A 22,433-nucleotide genomic window follows, 5' to 3' on the forward strand; every position below is an offset into this window, starting at 1 on the left:
GTTCTTGTGTCTATATGATCATATGCATATACACACACCCTTTTCCTGGTATTTTTTAAAATTGAGAAGTAATCTATATACCATAAAATTTACTCATTTACAATGTACATTTTTGTGGTTTTTAGTATATTCACGGTGTTGTGTAACCATCACCACTATCAGTCTCGAACTTTTTCTTCATCCTGAAAGGAAACCCAATACCCATTAAGCCATCACTCCCTATTTTCATCCTCCTCTACCTTCTGGTAGGCACTAATCTCCTGTCTTTGTAGATTTGCCTATTCTGGACATTTCATATAAATGGAATCATAAAATATGTGGTCTTTTGCATCTGACTTCTTGCATTTAGCATGTTTAGAATGTATCAGTATTTCATTCCTTTTATGACTGAATAACATTCTACTGTATGGATAGATAGCATTTATTTATCAGTTTCTAGACATATAGGCTGTTTCTATTTTCGGCTATTTTGAATAATGCTGCTATGAATACTAATGTGTAAGAGTTCAATTCTCTTATGTATACACACAGGAATAAAACGCCTGTGTCACAATGCTAGCTGTTTTAAATCATGTTTACTCTGCTCCAGTCTGTTCTATTTACATATAGTCACACACATTTTAAGGGCAGTAACACTTTTTTTAATCTTCACATTTTAATTAAAAGAAAACTGTTTTTGGGCCAGCACTGTGGCAAAATGAGTTAAGCTGCTGACTGTGATGCCAGCATCCCATATCATAGTGCCAGTTCAAGTTCCAGCTGCTCCACTTCCAACCGAGCTCACTGTTCATGCACCTGGGAAGGCAATGGAAAATGGCCCAGCACTTGGCCTCTGCCACCCACATGAGACACATGTTTGTGGCTCCAGGCTTCGGCACAGTCTGGTCTGAGCATTGCAGCCATTTTGGGAGTGAACTAGAGGATGGAAGACCTCTCTTTCTCTCTCTCACTCTCACTCTTGCTCTTTCTGTCATGCCACCTTTCAAATAAATACATAAATATTTTTTAAAAAATGCTAATTGTGAGGCCAGTGCTGTGGCACAGCAGGTTAAAGCCCCAGCTGCTCCACTTCTGATCCACTTTCCTGATAATGTGCCTGGGAAAGCAGCTGAGGATGGCTCAAGTCCTTGAGCCCCTGCACTCACGTGGGAGACCTGGAAGAAGCTCCTGGCTCCTGGCTTCAGATTGGCTCAGCTCCAGCCACTGTGGCCATTGGGGAGTGAATCTCAGCAGACTGAAGACCTCTCTCTCTGTCTCAACCTCTCTCTGTAAATCTGTCTTGCAAATGAATAAAATAAATATTTTAAAACATAAAAATTATTTTATCCCTGAAGAAAATACATCCTTTGGGACCAAGTGTTCTTTTTCTTTTTTCTTCTTCTTCTTAAAAAGTTGTGTTTGTGAGCTGGTGTTGTGGCATAGTGGGTAAAGCCACTACCTCCTGCAGTGCCAGCATCCCAGATGGGCGACAGTTCAAGTCCCAGCTGCTCCACTTCTGATCCAGCTCATTGCTAACATGCCTGGGAAAGTGGCAGAAGATGGCTCAAGTGCTTGGGCCATGTGGGATACCTGGAAGAAGCTTGTGATTCCTGGCTTTGGATCAGTCTAGTTCGGGCCATTGCGGCCATTTAGGGAGTGAACCAAATGACTACACAGTGAAAGATTTTCTGTCTCTCCCTCTCTCTGTCTGTAACTATTCTTCTCAAATAAGTAAATAAATCTTTTTAAAAAAGTTATATTTATTTATTTACTTATTTGAAAGACACAGTGACAAAGAGAGCAGGAGACATTAGCAGAAGGTTGGATTGGAAGGAAAGGCAGGACTTGATCCTAGGCATTCCAGTATGGATGCAGGCAAGTAGTAGCTTACCCTACTGTGCCACACACTTAGCCCAAGAACAGGCAGTAATTCAAGATTTTACAAGACAAAAAACACCTTCAATGAATAAAGATAAATAGAAGTACTTTAAATTCTCACCAAAGTAAGGTTTATTCTAGTGAACAAAAGGATTAAATGTGTACCTATTTAACAAAAAGAAGAAAATAACAACAACTCTCAAATTTATAGTCAGTCTGTTAACTATGCACTGATCTCAACTCGAAGCAACTTCCAAACAGATATCTAAATGACATGTGAGGGACCGGTGTTGTGGCACAGTCGGATTAAGCTGCCCCCTGCAAAGTCAGCATCCCATGTGAGTGCTACTCCATCACTACTCCTGGTTATTCCACTTGCAATCCAGCTCCCTGCTAAGGTGCCTGGAAAAGCAGCAAAAGCTGGCCCAAAGGCTTGGGCCCCTGGTTTTGGCCCCTGACTGCCACTGCAGCCATTTGGGGAGTGAACCAGTGAATGGAAGATCAATCAATCTCCCTGTCTCTTTCTCTCTCTCTCTCTAACTTTGCCCTTCAAGTAAATAAAAATATTAACAAAATAAAAATTTTAAATAAAATACATGTGAAACTCAGTATGTCTCAAACTAAACTCCTATTCACTCCAAACTTCTCCTCCTGCAGACTTTGGCCTAGGCCCCAAACTTGATGTCAAATTTCATTCCTCTCACATATACCTCGACCACAGTTAGAAAATACCATTGGCACATTAAGGACAGAGATCCTACATGAGGAATAAGTCCTTAATGTGCTGTACATTGTGATTTAATGCTATAACTAGTACTCAAGCAGTATTTTTCACTTTGTGTTTCTATGTGGGTGCAAACTGTTGAAATCTTTACTTAATATATGCTAAACTGATCTTCTGTATATAAAGAAGTGAAAATGAATCTTGATGTGAATAGAAGGGGGGAGGGAGAGGGAAAGGGGAGGGTTGCGGGTGGGAGGGAAGTTATGGGGGGGAGCCATTGTAATCCATAAGCTGTACTTTGGAAATTTATATTCATTAAATAAAAGTTAAAAAAAAAAAAAAGAAAATACCATTGGCTCCATCTTAAAACTATATCCATAAACCAATCAAATCTCACCACCTCTACCCACATCATCTCTCACTGAGATCATTGCAGTGAGATCACTGCAGATAAGCAATCTCCCTGCATCCACACTTGCCCACCGTTGGTGTAGTATCAAAACACAAAGTAATCATCTTAAAATATATGCCAAATTATGTCACATCTCTGCACTAAGTATAGGGCCTTGCAAATAAATGCTCAATAAATATTTGTTAATGAATAAATGAATCAATAAAGAACAAAGTTGCTCAAAAAAAGAGGGCTAAGCAGAGGTTAGAGAAATATGTATGAGGAACTAACATTAGCAAACATAATAAAGTCATGATAGGAATGGAAAGTACCAATTCTGGAAAAATACACCACACAATGTTTCTACAGCTTGCTTTAGGAAAACTCGCGATACACCTCTTCCCATTGTGGTTGAAAGGGATCTGTCCATTGCCAAGAGCCCTGAGCTTCTGAGGAACTGAACCTTTGGGAGTTGACAAATTCTGAAAGTGATTATGTCCTTTTTTCTTTCTGTTTTTTTTTTTTTTAAGATTTTATTTATTTGAAAGAGTTACACAGAGGCCGGTGCCGCGGCTCACTAGGCTAATCCTCTGCCTTGCGGCTCCAGCACACCGGGTTCTAGTCCCGGTCAGGGCACTGGATTCTGTCCCGCTTGCCCCTCTTCCAGGCCAGCTCTCTGCTATGGCCCAAGAGTGCAGTGGAGGATGGCCCAAGTACTTGGGCCCTGCACCCCATGGGAGACCAGGAGAACCACCTGGCTCCTGCCTTCGGATCAGCGTGGTGCGCCGGCCGCAGCATGCTGGCCGCGGCGGCCATTGGAGAATGAACCAACGGCAAAAGGAAGACCTTTCTCTCTCTCTCTCTCTCTCACTGTCCACTCTGCCTGTTACAAAAAAAAAAAAAAAAAAAAAAAAAAAAAAGTTACACAGAGATAAAAGGAGAGGCAGAGAGAGAGAGAGAGAAAGAAAGAGAGAGAGAATTGTTCCATCTGATGGTTCATGCCCCAGTTGGCTGCAACGGCTGGAGCTGTGCCAATCCAAAGCCAGAAGATTTTTACTGGTCTCCCATGTGGCTGCAGGGGCCCAAGGACTTGGGCCATCCTCCACTGCTTTCCCAGGCCATAGCAGAGAGCTGGATCGGAAGTGGAACAGCCGGGTCTTAAACAAGCGGCCACATGGGATGTCAGCACTGCAGGTGGCGGCTTTACCGGCTACATCACAGCGCTGGCTCCAAAGTCCTTTTTTCAATTACACATGGTCACAGAGCCAAGGACTTTCATGGTCTTTACCTTCTATGAGACTCATTCCAAGTGTCTTCCCACAATACAATCATAGGTGTCTCGGCCAACTTCCAACTAAAAATTTTTGTTCTCTGAACATACAAACATAGTATCTTCTAGCTGAAATGAATCGTGATTTATCCCAATTCTCTTTTTGTATATAAAATCTTAAAAATAAAAATCACTCAAGGTCGGCGCCGTGGCTCACTAGGCTAATCCTCCACCTAGCGGCACCGGCACACCAGGTTCTAGTCCCGGTCAGGGAGCCGGATTCTTCCCAGTTGCCCCTCTTCCAGGCCAGCTCTCTGCTGTGGCCTGGGAAGGCAGTGGAGGATGGCCCAAGTGCTTGGGCCCTGCACCCCATGGGAGACCAGGAGAACCACCTGGCTCCTGCCATCGGATCAGTGCGGTGCGCCAGCCGCAGCGTGCCAGCCGTGGTGGCCATTGGAGGGTGAACCAACGGCAAAGGAAGACCTTTCTCTCTCTCTCTCTGTCCACTCTGCCTGTCAAAAAATAAAAAAAAAAGTCACTCAAAATGTCTTGAATAGTCACACTACTTTTCAAAGCGCAAATGATAATTCACTTCCAAAAAACCCTCTAAAATCTGAACACAATGTTAAGTAAAAGTGATTATATCCTATAATATTCTTCACCCAGTAATCCACATATCAGATTTAGAAATTACAACAGAAGTGGCCGGCGCTGTGGCTCACTAGGCTAATCCCCTGCCTGCGGCACCGGCACCCTGGGTTCTAGTCCCGGTTGGGGTGCCAGATTCTGTCCTGGTTGCTCCTCTTCCAGTCCAGCTCTCTGCTGTGGCCCAGGAGTGCAGTGGAGCATGGCCCAAGTCCTTGGGCCCTACACCTGCATAGGAGACCAGAAGGAAGCACCTGGCCCCTGGCTTCAGGTTCTGCGTGGTGCACCAGCCGCAGCACGCCAGCTGTAGTGGCCACTTGGGGGGTAAACCAACGTTAAAAGGAAGCCCTTTCTCTCTGTCTCTCTTTCTCTCTCTCTCACTGTCTAACTCTGTCTGAGAGAGAGAGAGAGAGAGAGAGAGAGAGAGAAAGAAAGAAAGAAAGAAAGAAAGAAAGAAAGTTACAACAGAAGTATCAACAGAACTATAACATTCAGCAAAGTAAATGATTGACAAATACACATTAAAAATATATACTTCTTCCCAAAAGGAGACTTTCCTTGGCCAGTTTTGGGAATGACAAGGATTCTTAAGTTCTTTTTGATAAATTCACTTTCCTAAGCATTACTAGCTTCAAAAGAACATTATAGTGATGGTCCTGTGAACCAACAATTTTCATGTGAGGTTCAGAGGGAACACTGTTAAAGTACATGCTCTTGACCACCACTACCTTTCCCTGCCCCCACATCCCCCACCACAGTATTCTAATATACTTCCTATATACCTCCTATGCTCCCTAACATACCTCCTCTTGAGTCCTTGACACTGTTAAGAATAAGTGTATGTTATAGCATTCAAGTGCCTTACACTGGGAAAAGACTGAACCACTGTTACAAACTCTCTTTAATCATACTTCAGAAAAAAATGTAATTTTAAGACAGTAATTTCTGGCCAAAATATTTTCCATCCTCTCTACTTAATGAAACCCCAACCTACCCTTTAAGGCCCAGCTTTATTCCTCTTTCCTGGGGGCCTTTTCTGACCACTCCATCTATGGTGTTATTTTCCTGACCAGTACCATAGCATTTGTTTCCTGTTACCTGGCATTTGGCATTTATCACACATAGGCAAGTAACATCTTTATACAGTGATCTTGCTTGTTGCTGACCTTTCCTATGTTTGACAGTAAATGGGAGTCAAAATTCCAAGGAGCTGTGTATTTCATACCCTATGGGGGTTTTATGGAAGGTTTAAGGTAAAGTATAATTCATTTATAATGGAAGGAAAAAAGCCAAGAAGCCCAAAAAGGATGAATGGGTTTAGAATACACAACTTAACCAAGATTCTACTGAGATAGTAGGAGTTTTTTGTTATACCAAAACAATTCCCAACCTTTCAAGCTAATCTAAAGACCTTTTCCTTTTAAGTTAATAAGGATGTCTTCTGAGATCAAAATATGTTTAAAAACAAACAAGAATACAACTCATAATAGGAGCCAGGTATTAAATATCTCTTCATTGAAAGGACACATTCAATAAAGTATCAATACATATATATGAGGTATGGTGCCCATCTGATGGTCAGAACATGCTTCACATGCACAGAAAGCTGGGTTTCTCCCAGGACCTCAGACCGGCACATTATTACATTTTATTGGACTGTGGACATGGAATATTACTACCATATTGAAAAGAACAACCACTTAAAATATTTAGGAGCAAGCAAAATACAGAAAAGTAATTAACAAATCCCCAACCTCCTGCCCTCACAAAAAAAATAAACCTGGGGATGAGTTTCAGCCTGGTCATTAGGGTACTCTCATTTTGTATCTGGTGCTAGAGTTCAATGCCCGGCTCCAGTTTCCTGCTGAAGCAAACCCTGGGAGGCTCAAGTGGATGGGTTCCTGCCACCCATGTAGGAGTCTTAGATTTGGTTTCTGGCTCCTGGCTCTGGCCTAGCCCAGCCCCTGCCTGTTGTGAACATTTGTAGGGGTGGAATTTGAGCTCTCTCCCTGTCTCTGTCATTCTTTTTGCCTCTCAAATAAAAAAAAGAAAAAATGTAATAATAAAATAAATAAACCCAGCAGAAAACCCAACCCAAGTAAGCAGCGTATTTTAAGCACATGCCCCAAATGTGAAACAATTCACTCCACATTTCAATAATAAGCAAAACAGCAAAAGAACAAAAAATTAACACCATAGGAAAATCCAATAGAAAATATTTGGGGCCGGCGCCGTGGCTCACTAGGCTAATCCTCTGCCTTGCGGCGCCGGCACACCAAGTTCTAGTCCCGGTTGGGACGCCGGATTCTGTCCTGGTTGCCCCTCTTCCAGGCCAGCTCTCTGCTGTGGCCAGGGAGTGCAGTGGAGGATGGCCCAAGTGCTTGGGCCCTGCACCCCATGGGAGACCAGGAGAACCACCTGGCTCCTGCCATCGGATCAGCGTGGTGCGCCGGCCGTGGCGGCCATTGGAGGGTGAATCAACGGCAAAGGAAGACCTTTCTCTCTGTCTCCCTCTCTCACTGTCCACTCTGCCTGTAAAAAAAAAATATATATATATGTGTATATATATATATATATATTTAAAAGTCCTTCTCATGGATATTTCCCGATTCTAGTAAAATCTCAATTTTATTAACCCATTTCAGTGCTTTTTAAAAACTTTAACTTCTTTTCATTTTATTTGCAAGGTATATATATATACACACACAACAATAAATTAAAAAAAAAAAAAAGGAGACAGAGAGACCTTCTATCACTGGTTCACTCTTCAAATGCCTGTAACAGCCAAAGCTTGGCCAGACAGCATCCAGAAGCCGAGAACTCATCCTGGGTCTCTGTTGCGTGCAGCAGGAGTACTTGAGCATCACCTGCTACCTTTTAAAACGTACATCAGCAGGAAGGTGGATGGGAAGTGAAGGGAGGATGCCTACTGGCACTCTGACTTGGGATGCAAGCGTCCCAAGTGGTAACTACTGTGACCAAACACCTGCCCCCTCCTTTCTTTTTCCAAACAAAAACAGTACTTGTATTTTCCAGCAGAGGCAAAAATACTGTCCTAATTCTACTTGAAATCTTCTATGCAGTCAAAAACAATAATAAGCTTAAATAAATCAGCAGTATCGCACAGTGTTTAAAGGAATTAATTCTGAGCTCAAATCTTGTCTCTAACATTTATTAATTGTATGATATTCGACAAGTTACTTCACTAAACTTCAGATAATTTATGTAAAGTACTTAACATGATCCTTGGGGGGGTTAGTGGAGTATAAAATATGGTTACTAATGAAATAAGTATATATAATAGACATAACAGTCTGGCATATTTTATATTAATAATTTCATAACTTTCTTTCAATTCATATTGTCAAAGTACCTTCTTGTCTGCCTCTGGCAGGCCTATTTCAAGTAATTTATTTTTTTTCTTTTATATTTTATTTTATTTAATGAACATAAATTTCCAAAGTACAGCTTATGGATTACAATAGCTCCCCCCCCCATAACTTCCCTCCCACCCACAACACTCCCCTCTCCCACTCTCCCTCCCCTTCCATTCACATCAAGATTAATTTTCAATTATCTTTATATACAGAAGATCAATTTAGCATATATTAAGTAAAGATTTCCACAGTTTACACCCACACAGAAACACAAAGTGTAAAATTCTATTTGAGTACTAATTATAGCATTAATTAAACACTTGAGTAATTGTGTATTAATTACAGAGTTCAACCAATAGTTTTAAGTAGAACATAAAAAATACCAAAGGGGTAAAGTATTAAGTTCTTTTTGGTTTTGTTTGTTATATAGGTTTTTTTTATTTAATAAATGTGAATTTACAAAGTGCAACTTGTGTATTGTTGTGGCTTCCCCCCTCAAACCTCCCTCCGTCCCATGGCCCTCCCCTCTCCCATTCCTTCTCCATCCTGCCCTTCATCGAGTTTCATTTTCAATTACCTTCATATACTGAAGATCAACTTAGTATATACTAAGCAAGGATTTCAACAGGCTGCACTCACACAACCGCACAAGGTATAGGGTATTGTTCGACTAGTAGTGTTGTTTTTAAGTTTCATAGTAAAACACATTAAGGACAGAGATCCTACGTGGGGAGCATGTACCCAGTGACTCCCGTTGTTGATTAACAATTGGCACTCTTATTTATGACGTCAGCAATCACCCGAGACTCTTGCTATGAGCTGTCTAGGCTATGGAAGCCCCTTGAGTTTACTGACTCTGAACTTGTTTAGTCAAGGCCATATCACAGTGGAGGTTCCTTCCTCCCTTCAGAGAAAGGCGCCTCTCTCCTTGATGGCCTGTTCCTTCTGCTGGGGTCTTGTTCACCAGGATCTTTCATTTAGATTGTTTTTTGCCACCGTGTCATGGCTTTTCATGCCTGTGAGACTCTCATGGACCTTTTACCCAGATCCGAATGTCCTAAGGGTTGATTCTGAGGCAGGAGTGCTGCCATTCTATGAGTCTGCTGTGTGTCCTGTTTTCCCCGCAGGATCATTCTCTCCCTTTTATTTCTATCCTTCATTATTTGCTTACACTGGTCTTATTTGTGAAATCTCATCGACATATACCCTATCTTTTCGATCGGTTGTGTATTTATACTTATCACTTTACCAAGTGCACTGGCTTTGGTACCTGCCTCCTTGGTAAGATTGAGGCTCTACTGAGGTTTAAAGTGGTTCTACTATCTCCAGTTCCTCCCACAGCTACTACCAGACAGTTTCTTAACAACAAAACGGGAGACCACTTGCACAGACCAGACCAGAACAACAAAACCCACTCTGAAAGAGTGACTTCAATCAAATAGGTATCACTGCCTTAGAAACTGAGACAGTTATCAAAATACTCAAGTTCTCTTAAAACATCAATTTTAAACAAATGATTTGTTTCCTGATTTTCAGCTGAGTATATCTTGAGATCTTTGTGTGCAAGGAGCCAGACTTAAGATGTCTCATTAAAACAATTTTCTTTATCATTGAATTTAAAAATGATTTCACCACTGCTAGACTCTTTTCAATAACTTCTGAAGGCCTCACCTTTCCCATGCATTCCAACAAGTGCTAAATTAGTTCTTCATCATGTGTTTAGGCCTCATGCTGAGAAACATAATTAAACTTGAGCAGGCAACAATTCCCCTTGGTACTAAGATCCTGTCAAATCCTCCAAATGAGTCTGGGCCTGGATTCTCCAGGAACTGGCTGATAGCTCTGCAAGGAAAACTTAGGAGCTGCTCAACTTGATGCTGGCTATTCAGTAGATGGCACTCCTCCCTTTGAGCCCAAATTAAATGAAGTCCAGAAGTATCTTCTATGGCATTCGGGTGTGGTACAAAGCAGGGAATTCTTTGTTCAAAGCACTTAACTGATAGTCACAATCTCTCTGGAAACACATGCATCAAAAGCAGATTGGTCAAGCCAGCCACTTTAAAAGAGCCCAAGGAGATTTTGTTGATTTTTTTGTTTGTTTGCTTATTATTTATTTGAAAGTCACAGTCGGAGAGAGAGATCTTTCATCTGCTGGTTCCCTCCCCAAATGGCCACATGGGCCAGGGCTGGGCCAGGTTGAAGACAAGAGGAGCCAGGAGCTTCTTGCAGGTCTCCCGCATGGGTGCAGGGGCTCAAGGGTGCAGGGGCTCATTAGCATTAGCAAGGAGCACAGTTGCAAGGACTAGAACCGGCACCCATGAGAGGCTGGCACTATACATGGCAGCTTAATGTGCTGTGCCACAGCAGGGAGGGGACCCAAGATTTTGGTTTTAAGGCATCAAACACCAGGGACAGCGCTGTGGCATAGTTGGTAAAGCCACCGCCTGCAGTGCCGGCATCCCTTATGGGCACCAGTTCGAGTACCAGCTGCTCCACTTCTGATCCAGTTCTTTGCTATGGCCTGGAAAAGCAGTGGAATATGGCCCAAGTCCTTGGGCCCCTGCACCCGTGTGGGAGACCAGGAGGAGGCGCAGCTCCGGCCGTTGCGGCCAGTTGGGGAGTGAACCAGAGGACGGAAGACCTCTCTCTCTCTCTCTCTCTGCCTCTCCTGCTCTATGTAACTCTGACTTTCAAGTAAATAAATAAATCTTTTAAAAAAAGACAACAAACATAATATAAATCACCTAACTCAGGTGATTACCAAGTAATCAGCTTCTCAGAGCCTTCACTATGTCAAGCAAATTCACTCTTGTCATTCAGGCATAATAGGTCCCTTCCCTATTCCATTCTGTGATAGTGGTGCCAGACTCTCAGCAGTTAGTGACCAAGTTCTTGTCTATCACACATTTCATTAGGGTATCTAACAATAATGAAGTATTCATAGAATTATGATTTTTATCATTATCCACATTCACCAAGGCGGAAAATGAGAGGTATTACTTTCAACATTTCTGAGACCCACTAAAAAGAATCAAACATTCTAATACAAAAATCACTGCAAAGCTAGCTTTGGGGAAAAAAAGACTAAAAATTGTTTAATGCTGCATAAATTTCTGATCCACTGATAAGATTTATTTTACAAATACATAATGGCTCCCAACTATCAAGTGATAAAGTTTCTCACATCTGTTTCAGAGATATTTATTTGAAATTCAAAAGGCAGACAGTGTGGAGAGAAAAGAAAATTCTTTCTAGCACAATCTCCAACTGCAAGCCTAATTTTTAAGCAACCAGATAGACATCACCTTAAAAATTCCACCTCTCGGGGGCCAGTGTTGTGGCGTAGTGGGTAAACCACTGCGTGCAGTGCTGGCATCCCAGTTGGGCACTGGTTCACGTCCCGGATGCTCCACTTCTGATCCAGCTCTCTGCTATGGCCTGGGAAGGCAGTACAAGATGGCCTAAGTGCTTGGGCCCCTGTACCCATGTGGGAGACCTGAAAGAAATTCCTGGCTCCTGGCTTCTGATCAGCCCAGCTCTGGCCTTTGAGGCCATTTGGAGAGTGAACCAGTGAATGGAAGACTCTCTCTATCTCTCCCTCTCTGCCTCTTCATAACTCTTTCAAATAAGTAAATCTTAAAAAAAAAAAAAAAATCCACCTTTCTCTTGGAGAGAGAGACCTCAGCCTTCACAGTAAGTCAAAAGAGAAAAGCAAGGTAAGAGGAACAGAGCCTTAAAGGTTTTTTTTTCTTTTTTTAAAGGATTAGGAGTGGGAAGAAAGAATAAAAACAATGTATCAACCTAAATGCCTATCTCTTTCCCCTTTCCACCTCTTACATGACACTCAAGCAGAGCAGCAAGGAAGCATTCTACTCATCTGAAGCACTTACCTCCATTCACAACTCTACTTGAGAGCTAATCAACGCCCTTCCTAAACCACTTTCTCAGATATTAAAAGGTTAACTTTATAGAATCTTTTTCTCATGTTCTAAGAAGATAAATGAGAAGAGAAATGACAATGCAACTAATAGTTGCTGGCTCTAACTTCTGAAGGATTAAAAAGTACAATGGCTTTAAGAGTCCCTTGGGAGGCCTTAAGCCCTAAAATATACTTCTTCAGATATACCAAGTAAGTCTAATTATCTCTATCATGAGGACTCTGAATCAACCCATCTCTCTGCTACAGTGTTTAGTCATTCCAGCAGATCAAAAGATGGCAGGATGAGAAGACTGTATGGAAAAGGAAATGTTGTCCTTGCCCAGGATGAGCTGAGTCACTGAGTAAGAACTTCACAGAAATACTGCTACTCGTGACAAATTAAAGACATACACCAATCTCCAAGATAGTAACAACTCAGCACTTCTCCAACCTGCTTATCTCCTTTGTTTGTTTAAGATTTATTTATTTATTTATTTGAAAGGCAGAGTTAGAGGCAGAGGCAAAGAAAGAAAATCTTCCATTCACTGGTTCGCTCTCCAAAAGGCCACAAGGGCCGGAGCTGGGCTGATCCAAAGCCAGCAGCCAGGAGTTTCTTCCGGGTCTCCCATGTGGGTGCAGGGGCCCAAGGACTTGGACCATGTTCTGCTGCTTTCCCAGGTGCATTAGCAGGAGCAGAGAAGTGGACAAGCGAGGACTTGAACTGGTGCCCATATGGGATGTCAGCACTGCAGGCGGCAGCTTTACTGGCCCCCTGCTTGTCTTCTATATTGTTGGAACTGTAGCTCCTCTAGTAGGCAACCAATAAACAACCACGGGGGGCTAAGTTATACAGGCAGAGTGACTCACACCTATACTGTTCTGTCCTTTCTCCTTCAATCCAAGAAGGGGAGCATTTCCTTGGTAGGGGAGAGGCAGAGTAAGAAAGTACAAGAATAAGCCAACAGGGGCATGAGAAAAAGTGAAAATAATAGCAATTTCATGTGTCACTTGGAGTTAGGTTATGGTCTTGCCTAATCCACTGTTTGCCTTAATGTATAATAAGAGCATTAAAATGATTTTGTTTCACTAACATACACAGTATAGTTCCTGAGACATTCATTTTAAGAACATTATGTTACTACCTTTAAATTTCTCAGAAATAGGAGCAAGCTTCAGGCTGGGAACACTGCACCTCCCACTGGAGTGCCTGGTTTTGACTCATGGCTCCAGGTCCTGAATCCAGCTTCTTTCCAATGCAGAGCCCAGGAGGCAGTGACGATGGCTCAAAAATTTGGCTCCTGCCCCCACGTGGGAAACACAGATGGCATTCTAAGCCCCTGGTCTGGCCTAGTCCAGCTCCCAGCCCTTGGAGGTATTTGGGGGAGTGAACCAGTGGATGGGAGCTAATTCTCACACTTTCTCTCTCTCTCTCAATAAATTAAAAAAAAAAAAAATATTACAGAAGTGGTTTCATCCTCTAGTTGGCTGCGGGAAATTTTTACCTTTTGGAAATCATGTATGCCCACTGCAGAAAAAATTTTCATAACCCTAGATTCAAATTGCAGCCTTATTTGAGGAGGCAGCAGTCTTAAAGGCTGGTTAATGTACTGCCTACACATAGTATCTTCAGGCCTAGTTTCAAGGAATTTGAAACAAGGAGGTTTCAAAGTTCATCCTGCATCAGCAAGACCTACCATCTCCAACTAAGATCTAAATAAAGCCAACTTTTTAAAAAATGTAAGTGTAATGTATATGGTGGCACAACATCAGGTAAAGGCTCAATTTAGATCTGGCCTCATTCCAAAGACATAAACATATGCTGTAGCCTACACGTCATGTACAAAACAGCTCTGCTTTTAGCATAGTTAAAACTAGTCTACACTATCTTCTCAAGAAACAATTTTAGAGATTTAAGTCCTGGCTCTGCTTCTGGATTTCCTGCTAACATGGACCCAGGGGACAGCAGTGATAGCTCAGGTAGCTGGATTCCATGCCAGCCATATGTGGGACCTGGATTGAGTTCCTGATTCCTGGCTCTGGCCTGGATAGGCATTTGGGGACTTAAGAAGCAGATGTGCTCTTACTCTCTGCCTCTCAAATAAACAAACATTTAAACACACATACATACAAAAATTAGAAGCAAACTTATACGAATGATAAGTTTTTTAAAACCAAGAGTTGGGGCCGGTGCTGTGGCATAGAAGGTAAAGCCGCCACCTGCAGTGCTGGCATCCCATGTGGGTGCTGGTTCGAGACCTGGGTGCTCCACTTCCTGTCTGGCTCTCTGCTGTGGACTGGGAAAGCAATGGAAGATGCCCCAAGTCCTTGGGCCTCTGCACCCAGGTGGGAGACCTGGAAGAAGCTCCTGGCTCCTGGCTTTAGATCAGCACGGCTCCAGCCATTGTGGCCAGTTGCGGAGTGGACCAGCGGTTGGAAAACTTCTCTCCCTCTCTCTGTCTTCCTCTCCTTCTCTGTCTCTCTGTTTAACTCTGACTTTCAAGTAAATAAATAAATCTTAAAAAAAAAGAAAAAAAACAAGGGTTAGTTTCATACTTTTTATACCTTTTGGTACTCATGCTACTATTAGGATTATGCTGGATACTGGACAACTCTGTAAACCACATTCATTCTTTGAGGTTTCTAGGATATTTTTCATTAAACCGCTCCTTCAAATGTAGTAAGTCATGTCCTAGAAGCCTGAAAGAAATTAATAGAGCTTTCTCAAAGATATTCAACCAAAAATAATTTAAGGAAACCAGAGATTGATTATCTATGCATCCTAAGGCTTTAGGACAAGTAAAGCCATTTTTTTTACAATTAATTTGATTTTTAATCTTATTTTGAGATTTATCCAGATATAAAGAGATGCATTATTAAAGTCAAACATGCTATAAAATAAACAATAAGTCCACAAACCTCTTTTTACCCAATTTTCAGATAAAGTCATTGCTCTATGAATACTGTTGATACTCAACAATTATTTACTTAATAAAAGCCATGTGAATTACTTTTAACTTTCCCTGAAAGAAACTCTTCCCAGTAGTATGATTTTGAGTGTGTGTCCATAATTAGCTACTGCTAGAAGAAAAATAATTATCCTTTTTCTGTGGCCCCCACAACTGCAGGAGATATGTTCCAAAACCCCTCATGGATGACTGAAACCATGGATAATATCAAACCACATAATATGCTGTTTTTTCTATAAATAGATACCTATGCTAAGGAGTAATTTATAAAATAGGCACAATAAAAGATTATAATAATAAAAAAGAACAATTACAACAATACACTGTAATAAGTTATTCAAAAATTATGAACTGTTTCTGGAACTTTCCATTTAATACTTTAATTTTTTTAAAGAAAAGAGTTACACAGAGAGAGAGGGAGAGCCATAGAGAGATTTTCAATCTGCTGGTTCACTCCCAAGATGTGTTCACTCCCACAATGGCCAGGGTTGGACCATACCAAAGTCAGGAGCCAGGAGGTTCTTCCATGTCTCCCACATGAGTGCAGGGGCCCAAATATCTGGGCCATCCTCTGCTGCTTTCCCAGGCACGTTGGCAGGGAGTTCAATTGGAAGTAGAGCAGTCAGGACTCGAACCGGCACCTATATGGGATGCTGGTGTCACAGGCTTTACCCACTACACCACAATGCTGGCCCCTACATTTAATATTTTTAGACCACAGTTGACTCAGTAACTGAAACCACAGAAAACAAAACCTTGGGTGGCGGGGGGGACTACCATAAATTCACCTAACAGATAACAGACATTTTTTCCCCAAGTCTTAGAGAAAGGCTTCTAATTTGTACAAATACTTTAGAGAATACCCTTGATATATACAACTCATTGCATTTGAGTTGTATATATTACATTACTGGCTTTTGGCCAGTAGAATTTAATCTCTGGCAGAACCCAAAGGATCTCATACAATCTCACCTATAAATACTGTGGTGTGGGTCCTAAGTTCAAATGATGAGCATTAACACAGAAGATATGAAATAAAGTATTCAGGCATTCACTTTGAATCTCAATGCCATGCCAGCCTATAACCAATGAATTTCAAATTTGGTTTGAATAGTTTCAAATTGGTCTGTGTTTAAAAGGAAGAACATCACTCTTTGCTAAAGTTTTTTTCTATTCAAACTCTACATTAATATCTCAGAGAAACCTGAAAGAATACTAAATATTAATTATGGTTAAAAAAAAAAGAGGTGTGGGGCCAGTGTCACAGCACATTAGTTAAGCTGCCACCTGCAATGCTGGTATCCCATATTAGTGCCAATTTGAGACCTGACTGCTCTGCTTCTGATGCAGCTCCTGTTAATGCACCTGGAAAGGCAGTGGAAGATGGCCCAGGTGCTTGGGTCCCTGCCACCCAAGTGGGATACTCAGTGAAGTTCCAGGCTTCTGTGGCTATTTGGGGACTGAACCAGAGAATGGAATCTCTCTCTCTCTCTGTCAGTCAGTCTGTCTTTCTAACTCTGCCTTTCAAATAAATAAAATAAAATTTTAAAAATAAAGAAGTGTTAATTTAGTGTGAGAAGCAGGTTAGCAACCGTGTCTTCAATATACTTGTGCTTTCTTAATTCAACATACCTATATTCAAACTTTTTTCTAATAGTAACATTTCACTAAATCATCAAAAGACATGTCAGCTATCTACAATAATTCTAAGCACTATTTAAAAACTCCTAATTTAGATTATAATTAATTTCTTGACATATCAACTAAAACAGTGAAGCAGCAACACACAGCTCCTTAAGGAATGAGACAAAGTATAAGGTACAAGTTATATCTTTTCATTTAATTTAGAAGAAACTTAATTTAGAAGGAAAGTTAATTTAGAATAAATTTAAGCTAAATCCATCTCAGTTTAATGTGGTACCCAAAAGGAAGATCAAGCCTACAGATTTCTGGCAGAACCAGAATTTCCTATGGGCATTAGTACCCCCCTGGGCCACTTGGAACTCTACTCAACTGACAAGCTTAAAATGAAAAAAACTTTAATCTTCACTAATTAAACAGATAACATACTCTGGTATCTTAGTAAAACATATGTTGTGTGTATCAAAAAACAATCTTCTTTCTTCCAAAGTCAAAAGGTGACTACTTAATACAGATTAAACACAAACCTTCTGATGTAAACACATTCAGTGGTATTAATACAAGAGGGTGTGGCTAAATGCTATGTGCATCTGGTTGTCTTCAGAATATTACAAACACCTTTCATTGATTTGTAAAGATTACCATGAGTGAAACAGTTCCAAATTCCAGTGGTGACACAGGCCCTGACTCTGGGTTTGGAAACAGCAAGATACTTAGCCTGCCCATGCCTCTGTTAAATCACTGGGTTGTTCAGAGGATTAAGTAAATTAAATCATATAAGGCTCTTAGAATATTGCCTGGCACAGAGGTAAAGCAAGTAAACAATGGCTGTTACAAATATTTGCTGAGTCTTCATGCACTGAGCAGCATGATAAAACTAATTGCCTTCAAAACACATGTCATTTTATATACTGATGATAAACAAAAAAGCACTTACTGGATACAGACTCTATGTCAAGCACTTTACATACCATAACGTGGTTAAGCTACAGTTCTGACAGGATCATTGCTCTTCTTTCTATGAACTCAGTTGTTCAGAGTTGGGTTTCTATGTTTTCATGTCATTTCTTCCCTCCACTGAAATACTTCTCATTCCCTCATCATATATGTACATGCTGCCACCAAGGACTACTCATCAACTAATTTGAGATGTGGGAGATTAACCAGCTAACCAGCTGTAAGCTTACCTGTGACAAAAGCACTCGGTCATGATAAGTCTACTTCAGGAAACCTTACAAACCTCCTAAGTTGGACACTACCTTGTATTTAGGCTTTAGGATTGTGTGAGTGGTGAACTGTGTTAGTATTATGTCCTCTAAGTTTCAAAACACATTCTGGTTTTACAAAAACCAAATCCAGATCATTGAGCAGAACTCACATTTATTCCAGTATAACATTATTGAAAAATGGGGTTGGAAATAGCAAAGTGTACAATATAATTTTCTCATTTTCAGTCAACATTATGAAAATATAATCCTCTTACCATGCAAAATACAGATTTCCTAAGTGCAACATGATCACCTACATCATGTCAAACGTTTGCCAAACATTTCCTGATATCACACATGTCAAAAGCTGCCATCTATGGAAAGTCTCAGACTTACCTCAAAAACTCCTTCAGTTACATTTAACATTCAAAATAGAAACATGGCTGTTTTTCTTTAAAAGCAACTATTACCAACATGCCAGCAATTTAGGTCAACTTTAAGAGTTAGCATAGACTGAGCTCTTTAGACGCATGAAGAGTTAAATACAGCAAAAAGTGGCCATTTTTTTCCCTGGTCCTCCCTCTGCAAAATTACTCTGCTGGCTTTTAGCAAAAGAAAATGAGTTTCTGTGCAAGCAGAATGAAATGGAGACAGATTTAAAACCTTTCTATGAATACTCCAAAAGTAACTTAACCCTACAAACGAGTCAGTCCCAGATCATCACTACAAACCTTAATGGTCAAGCACATTAATTTAAAAACGACAAATTACAATGTACTCTTACTTTAATTCCCTTTAATAACAGTCCCACTAGAAGTCTTCCAAAACCAAAGGATGTACCTGGCACCAGGTACATGGAATACGTTCAAAGAAAGCAACCATTTCCTACAGCTCAATCTAAGAAGTCGCATAATTCAACGTAAAAATGCACACACGATTACGTAGCTGGTCCCATCCCTCAGAATCTTATCAATTCCTCCTTCAACCTTGCAAGTAATCCTCACTCCAAGCCTCTCGGTGGAGTTAAATCCCATACCACTCTAGTAGGTCAACTCCAGCAGGACATGTGCCAGGGATATTAGTGGTTTTTCCTTACGCTCTCCATGTTCAAGGGGCACCTACTGGCCATTAAAGTCTCCACAACGACAAAACAGTGCATCTGAGGCCATTCGTGGCTTTTCATTAGAGGCCCAGCTGCTTCTACCTGTCTGCGGTCTGGCCTCAGCTCTGGCAGCATTCCTCCGAAGCGGCTGGACCTGCCCCAACCACCCGCGAAACAGATCCGCGGCCAACTCTGTTTGTCACTCCGCGCAGGAAGCGCAACCTAACGTGTGTACGTTTGGAGGGTGGTGCGTGTGTGTGTGTGTGTGTGTGCGTGTTTGTGTGTGTGTATGTGTGCGCGCGCGCCGGGGGGATGGGGGCGCAGATTGGGGGGGGGGGTCAACACTTCCACCCTGTAACACAAGTTTTCTTAAAGGAGGAAGAGAGAAACGGAACAAGCCACCCCTCCCTCCCTTTCTCCTCCACCTTGTCCAAGCGCGGGAACCTCCCACCCTCTGGGAGCGCACCTTCGGGGCTGAAGGACCCCCGGGTGCCCCAAGCTGCAGCCGGGTCTTACACAGCTCCCGGCCCTCGCAGGGGAAAGCAGCAGCCGCCCGAGAGCGGCCGGCCCACGCCGCGCGCGCCCCGGAGCCAGCCCGCAGGTACGCGCCCCTCACCTGAGGCGCGGGAACGGCCAACGCCAAGTCCCCACCCCCGCGCGACCCCCGGGGAGGAGCCCCCGCAGCCAGCCCCGGTGCGGGCGCCGCGTCCCGGCCGAGAGCAGGGGCGGAACGCCGGCGCCTCCCGTCCCCTCAGGATTACCTCGCAGCGCGCAGCCGGCTTTGTGCTTCCCTCCCTCTTCCTCCGCAGCCGCCGGGGCTGCAGCGGTCGCCCGATCCGCCGCAGCCGCCTCTTAAGCGCCGCACCGCTCCAAAGGGGAGGGGAGAGCCAGGGGAGGGGGCGTGAGGGGGGAGGGACCTGGACGCCGAGCCTCGTGCAGCAGGAAGCTGCGACACCTGGGTCACCGACGCCTCTCGCTTTCGCTCTGCTGTGGAAATATATAATTTAAACCCCACTCCTTCCCCTCCCGCCCCTCGCCCTGGCGACCGTTACGGGTTGGCGGCTCACGCTCTGGCGGGACTGGCCGAGCTTCCCCTGAGCGTCCCTTGGCCCCGCCCTAGCCTCGCCCCCAAACCCCGCCCCAAGCCCCCAGGCGCCTGGCCCCGCCCCCTCTAGGCCCGCCCCTCGCAGCCCCCGAGCGCCCCCCGAGCGTCGCGGCACCGCCTCCTTGTGGTTCCGCCTCTCACAGCCCCTCGCGCGCCTTGGCCCCGCCCCTCGCGCCCTCGCGCACCCCGGCCCCGCCCCCTGGGCCCCCTACTCGACCGCAGCCTCTCCACCGGTGAAGCCCAGGCGTGGGGGCCTACGGACCCCGGCCGCCGGGAGGGCCTGTTGTGGGGCGGCTGCCTGGCGCCTCTTCAACGTCCTCCTCCGGCTATGCGGCTCGGATCTGTGGCGTCCCCTGAGGGCCGGAGGGGGAAACTACCCCGACGGAAACCCAACCGCGAGGGGGAGGGGGCCGCCTCGGAAACGTCTGCCGCCCTAACCTGATCGAATCCCGGGCCCCGCCACCAAGCTGGAGGCTGGGGTCGCGGCTTCAGATTTAGCCTCCACCGCCCACACGGGCTGCCGGGTCTTCTGAGGGGGAGGCCACTGCCAAGATTCCACACACTGCGCACGCCCCCCGCATTGGAGGGGCCTGGGTTTCCCTCTCGGCATGGCTGCTTTGGGGGGCGCCCCCTCTCAGCTCCCCTCCACCGAGGAGCTGGGCAGGGGCGCCCTCAGTTCTGCCCGCTTTGGACCCGTCGGAAACCTTCGCTCGCGCTCTGGCCCCTCGCACCTCGTAACCTTCTGAGAACTGACCTCAGGCAGGCGAAGGGACCGGGCGCCGACCACAGCGGCCTTCGAGACGAATCCCGGGCCGAGCAAACTTTGCAACTCACGCCTGCGGGGCTGTGGTGGAGGGTACATCCACAGGTGACACCGGGCCGCCCACCCGCCGCCGCCCGCGTGCGCTTCCCACCCCAACCTGTTCTCGAAATAGCCCTCCCGGCGGCGCGCGCCTTTGGCCGCCACAGCCCTCCCGCACGCACGTCCTCCGCGGGCACGAAGGCGCCCGCTGCACACCCCCTCCGAGCGCCATTCCAGTGATTCACGCCCCTTGGGTCGACCCCACCCTAACACACACAGCAAACTTCGCTCCCCACCCTTATCTCTCGTGGCTCCCAAGGCACTGGCGACCGTCGACTTCATTTCCTTCCTCACCCCCTCGAATACCTCTCGCCATCCCCCTCATCCTCATCCCCTGTCTCCTCCCGAAAAAAATGCGCTAATTAAAATGTAGTTTCCTCTTCCCACATAGGAAGTGTGGAAAATGAATCTCATTTTGGCACGAGCTGTGATTCCTTTTATCCTCGCTTTCTCTCTCCCCCGGACTGGGGCTGCACAGATTTTTAGTCTACCATCATCTCCCCGTTTGCTCAAAATCTAACCATGCCTTCATATTTTGAAATACTCCTTAAGAATGGTAGGGATACGGCTTCCCGGCTTTGGGAAGAAAACAATATTTTTTAAATGCTCAGCCTGTCATTTTATTTGGCGTTTTAAAATATCTGCAGTATTTGAGGGAGAGATTGGGAGTGGCTGGATGTTTTCTTGCATTTAAAAGCCAAAAAAAAAAAAAAAGAAAGAAAGAAAGAAAGAAAGCTTTGCATGCATTAAGGTTGATCTTTATGAATTTCAAAAAAAAAAAAGTATGCTAAAGGCACACATCAGATAATAGTCAGCAGTGTACAGGGCATTTGCCGGTCACAAATCTAGACACCCCCCCCCCCCACCTCCAGGAAGGCAGATTCACATAATTCATTTTAAGCATGTCTGGCGAACCGCGTTTCCACGATCGTCCCCTCTCCCACAGCTTCTGGACAAAATGGATACAGAATCTGCTCACCCGCTGAAGAGCCAAGGCTTCCTGGAGTCCAGGGTGGTGGACGTGCCTGCGTCTCGGTTGTCGAGGTGTGCAGTCTGCAGTGCTGCACAGGAACCCGCTGCAGCCCCACACAGCGGCGGCGCGGCTTCTCCCGGGGCGCAGTAGTAAAGTGTGTGACTTCGTGGAGACTCCACGATTACCCTTGGGCGCTTGCTGGGGAGAGGAGGCGGAATCTTTCTTAAAGGAATGGGTTTTGTTTTTCCTCTCCACTGTTGCTTCGCGAGAAGCAGAAAGGGTGGAATCAGGGAGTTGGGTTTTTTTTTTTTTTTTTTTTTTTTTTTTTTTTTTTTTTTGGGACTGTGTAGAAGCAGTACAGCTGTGGGAGGTCAAGGTTAAAATTAATTGGGT

General features: G+C 44.1%; 1 protein-coding gene across 17 annotated transcripts in view; it reads right to left on the reverse strand.

Annotated features, from left to right (window-relative positions):
• ADD3 (adducin 3) overlaps positions 1-22,433 on the reverse strand; it is a 173,983-nt gene extending 151,550 nt beyond the window's left edge. For 3 of the 17 annotated variants that reach the window (XM_070057246.1, XM_070057242.1, XM_051824169.2), the window contains exon 1: positions 22,047-22,433. Coding sequence is in view for 2 of the 17 variants with exons in the window: in XM_070057245.1 (XP_069913346.1) it covers positions 21,304-21,349 (46 nt within the window). In the remaining 15 variants the exon portion in view is untranslated. Of the gene's footprint in view, positions 1-19,861; positions 20,218-20,959; positions 21,208-21,303; positions 21,787-22,046 lie in introns of those variants that run through there. The other 14 variants (XM_070057239.1, XM_070057238.1, XM_070057237.1 and 11 more) reach the window with 8 other exon arrangements.

This window comes from Oryctolagus cuniculus, chromosome 15, assembly GCF_964237555.1.
Source record: "Oryctolagus cuniculus chromosome 15, mOryCun1.1, whole genome shotgun sequence".
NCBI lineage: Eukaryota > Metazoa > Chordata > Mammalia > Lagomorpha > Leporidae > Oryctolagus > Oryctolagus cuniculus.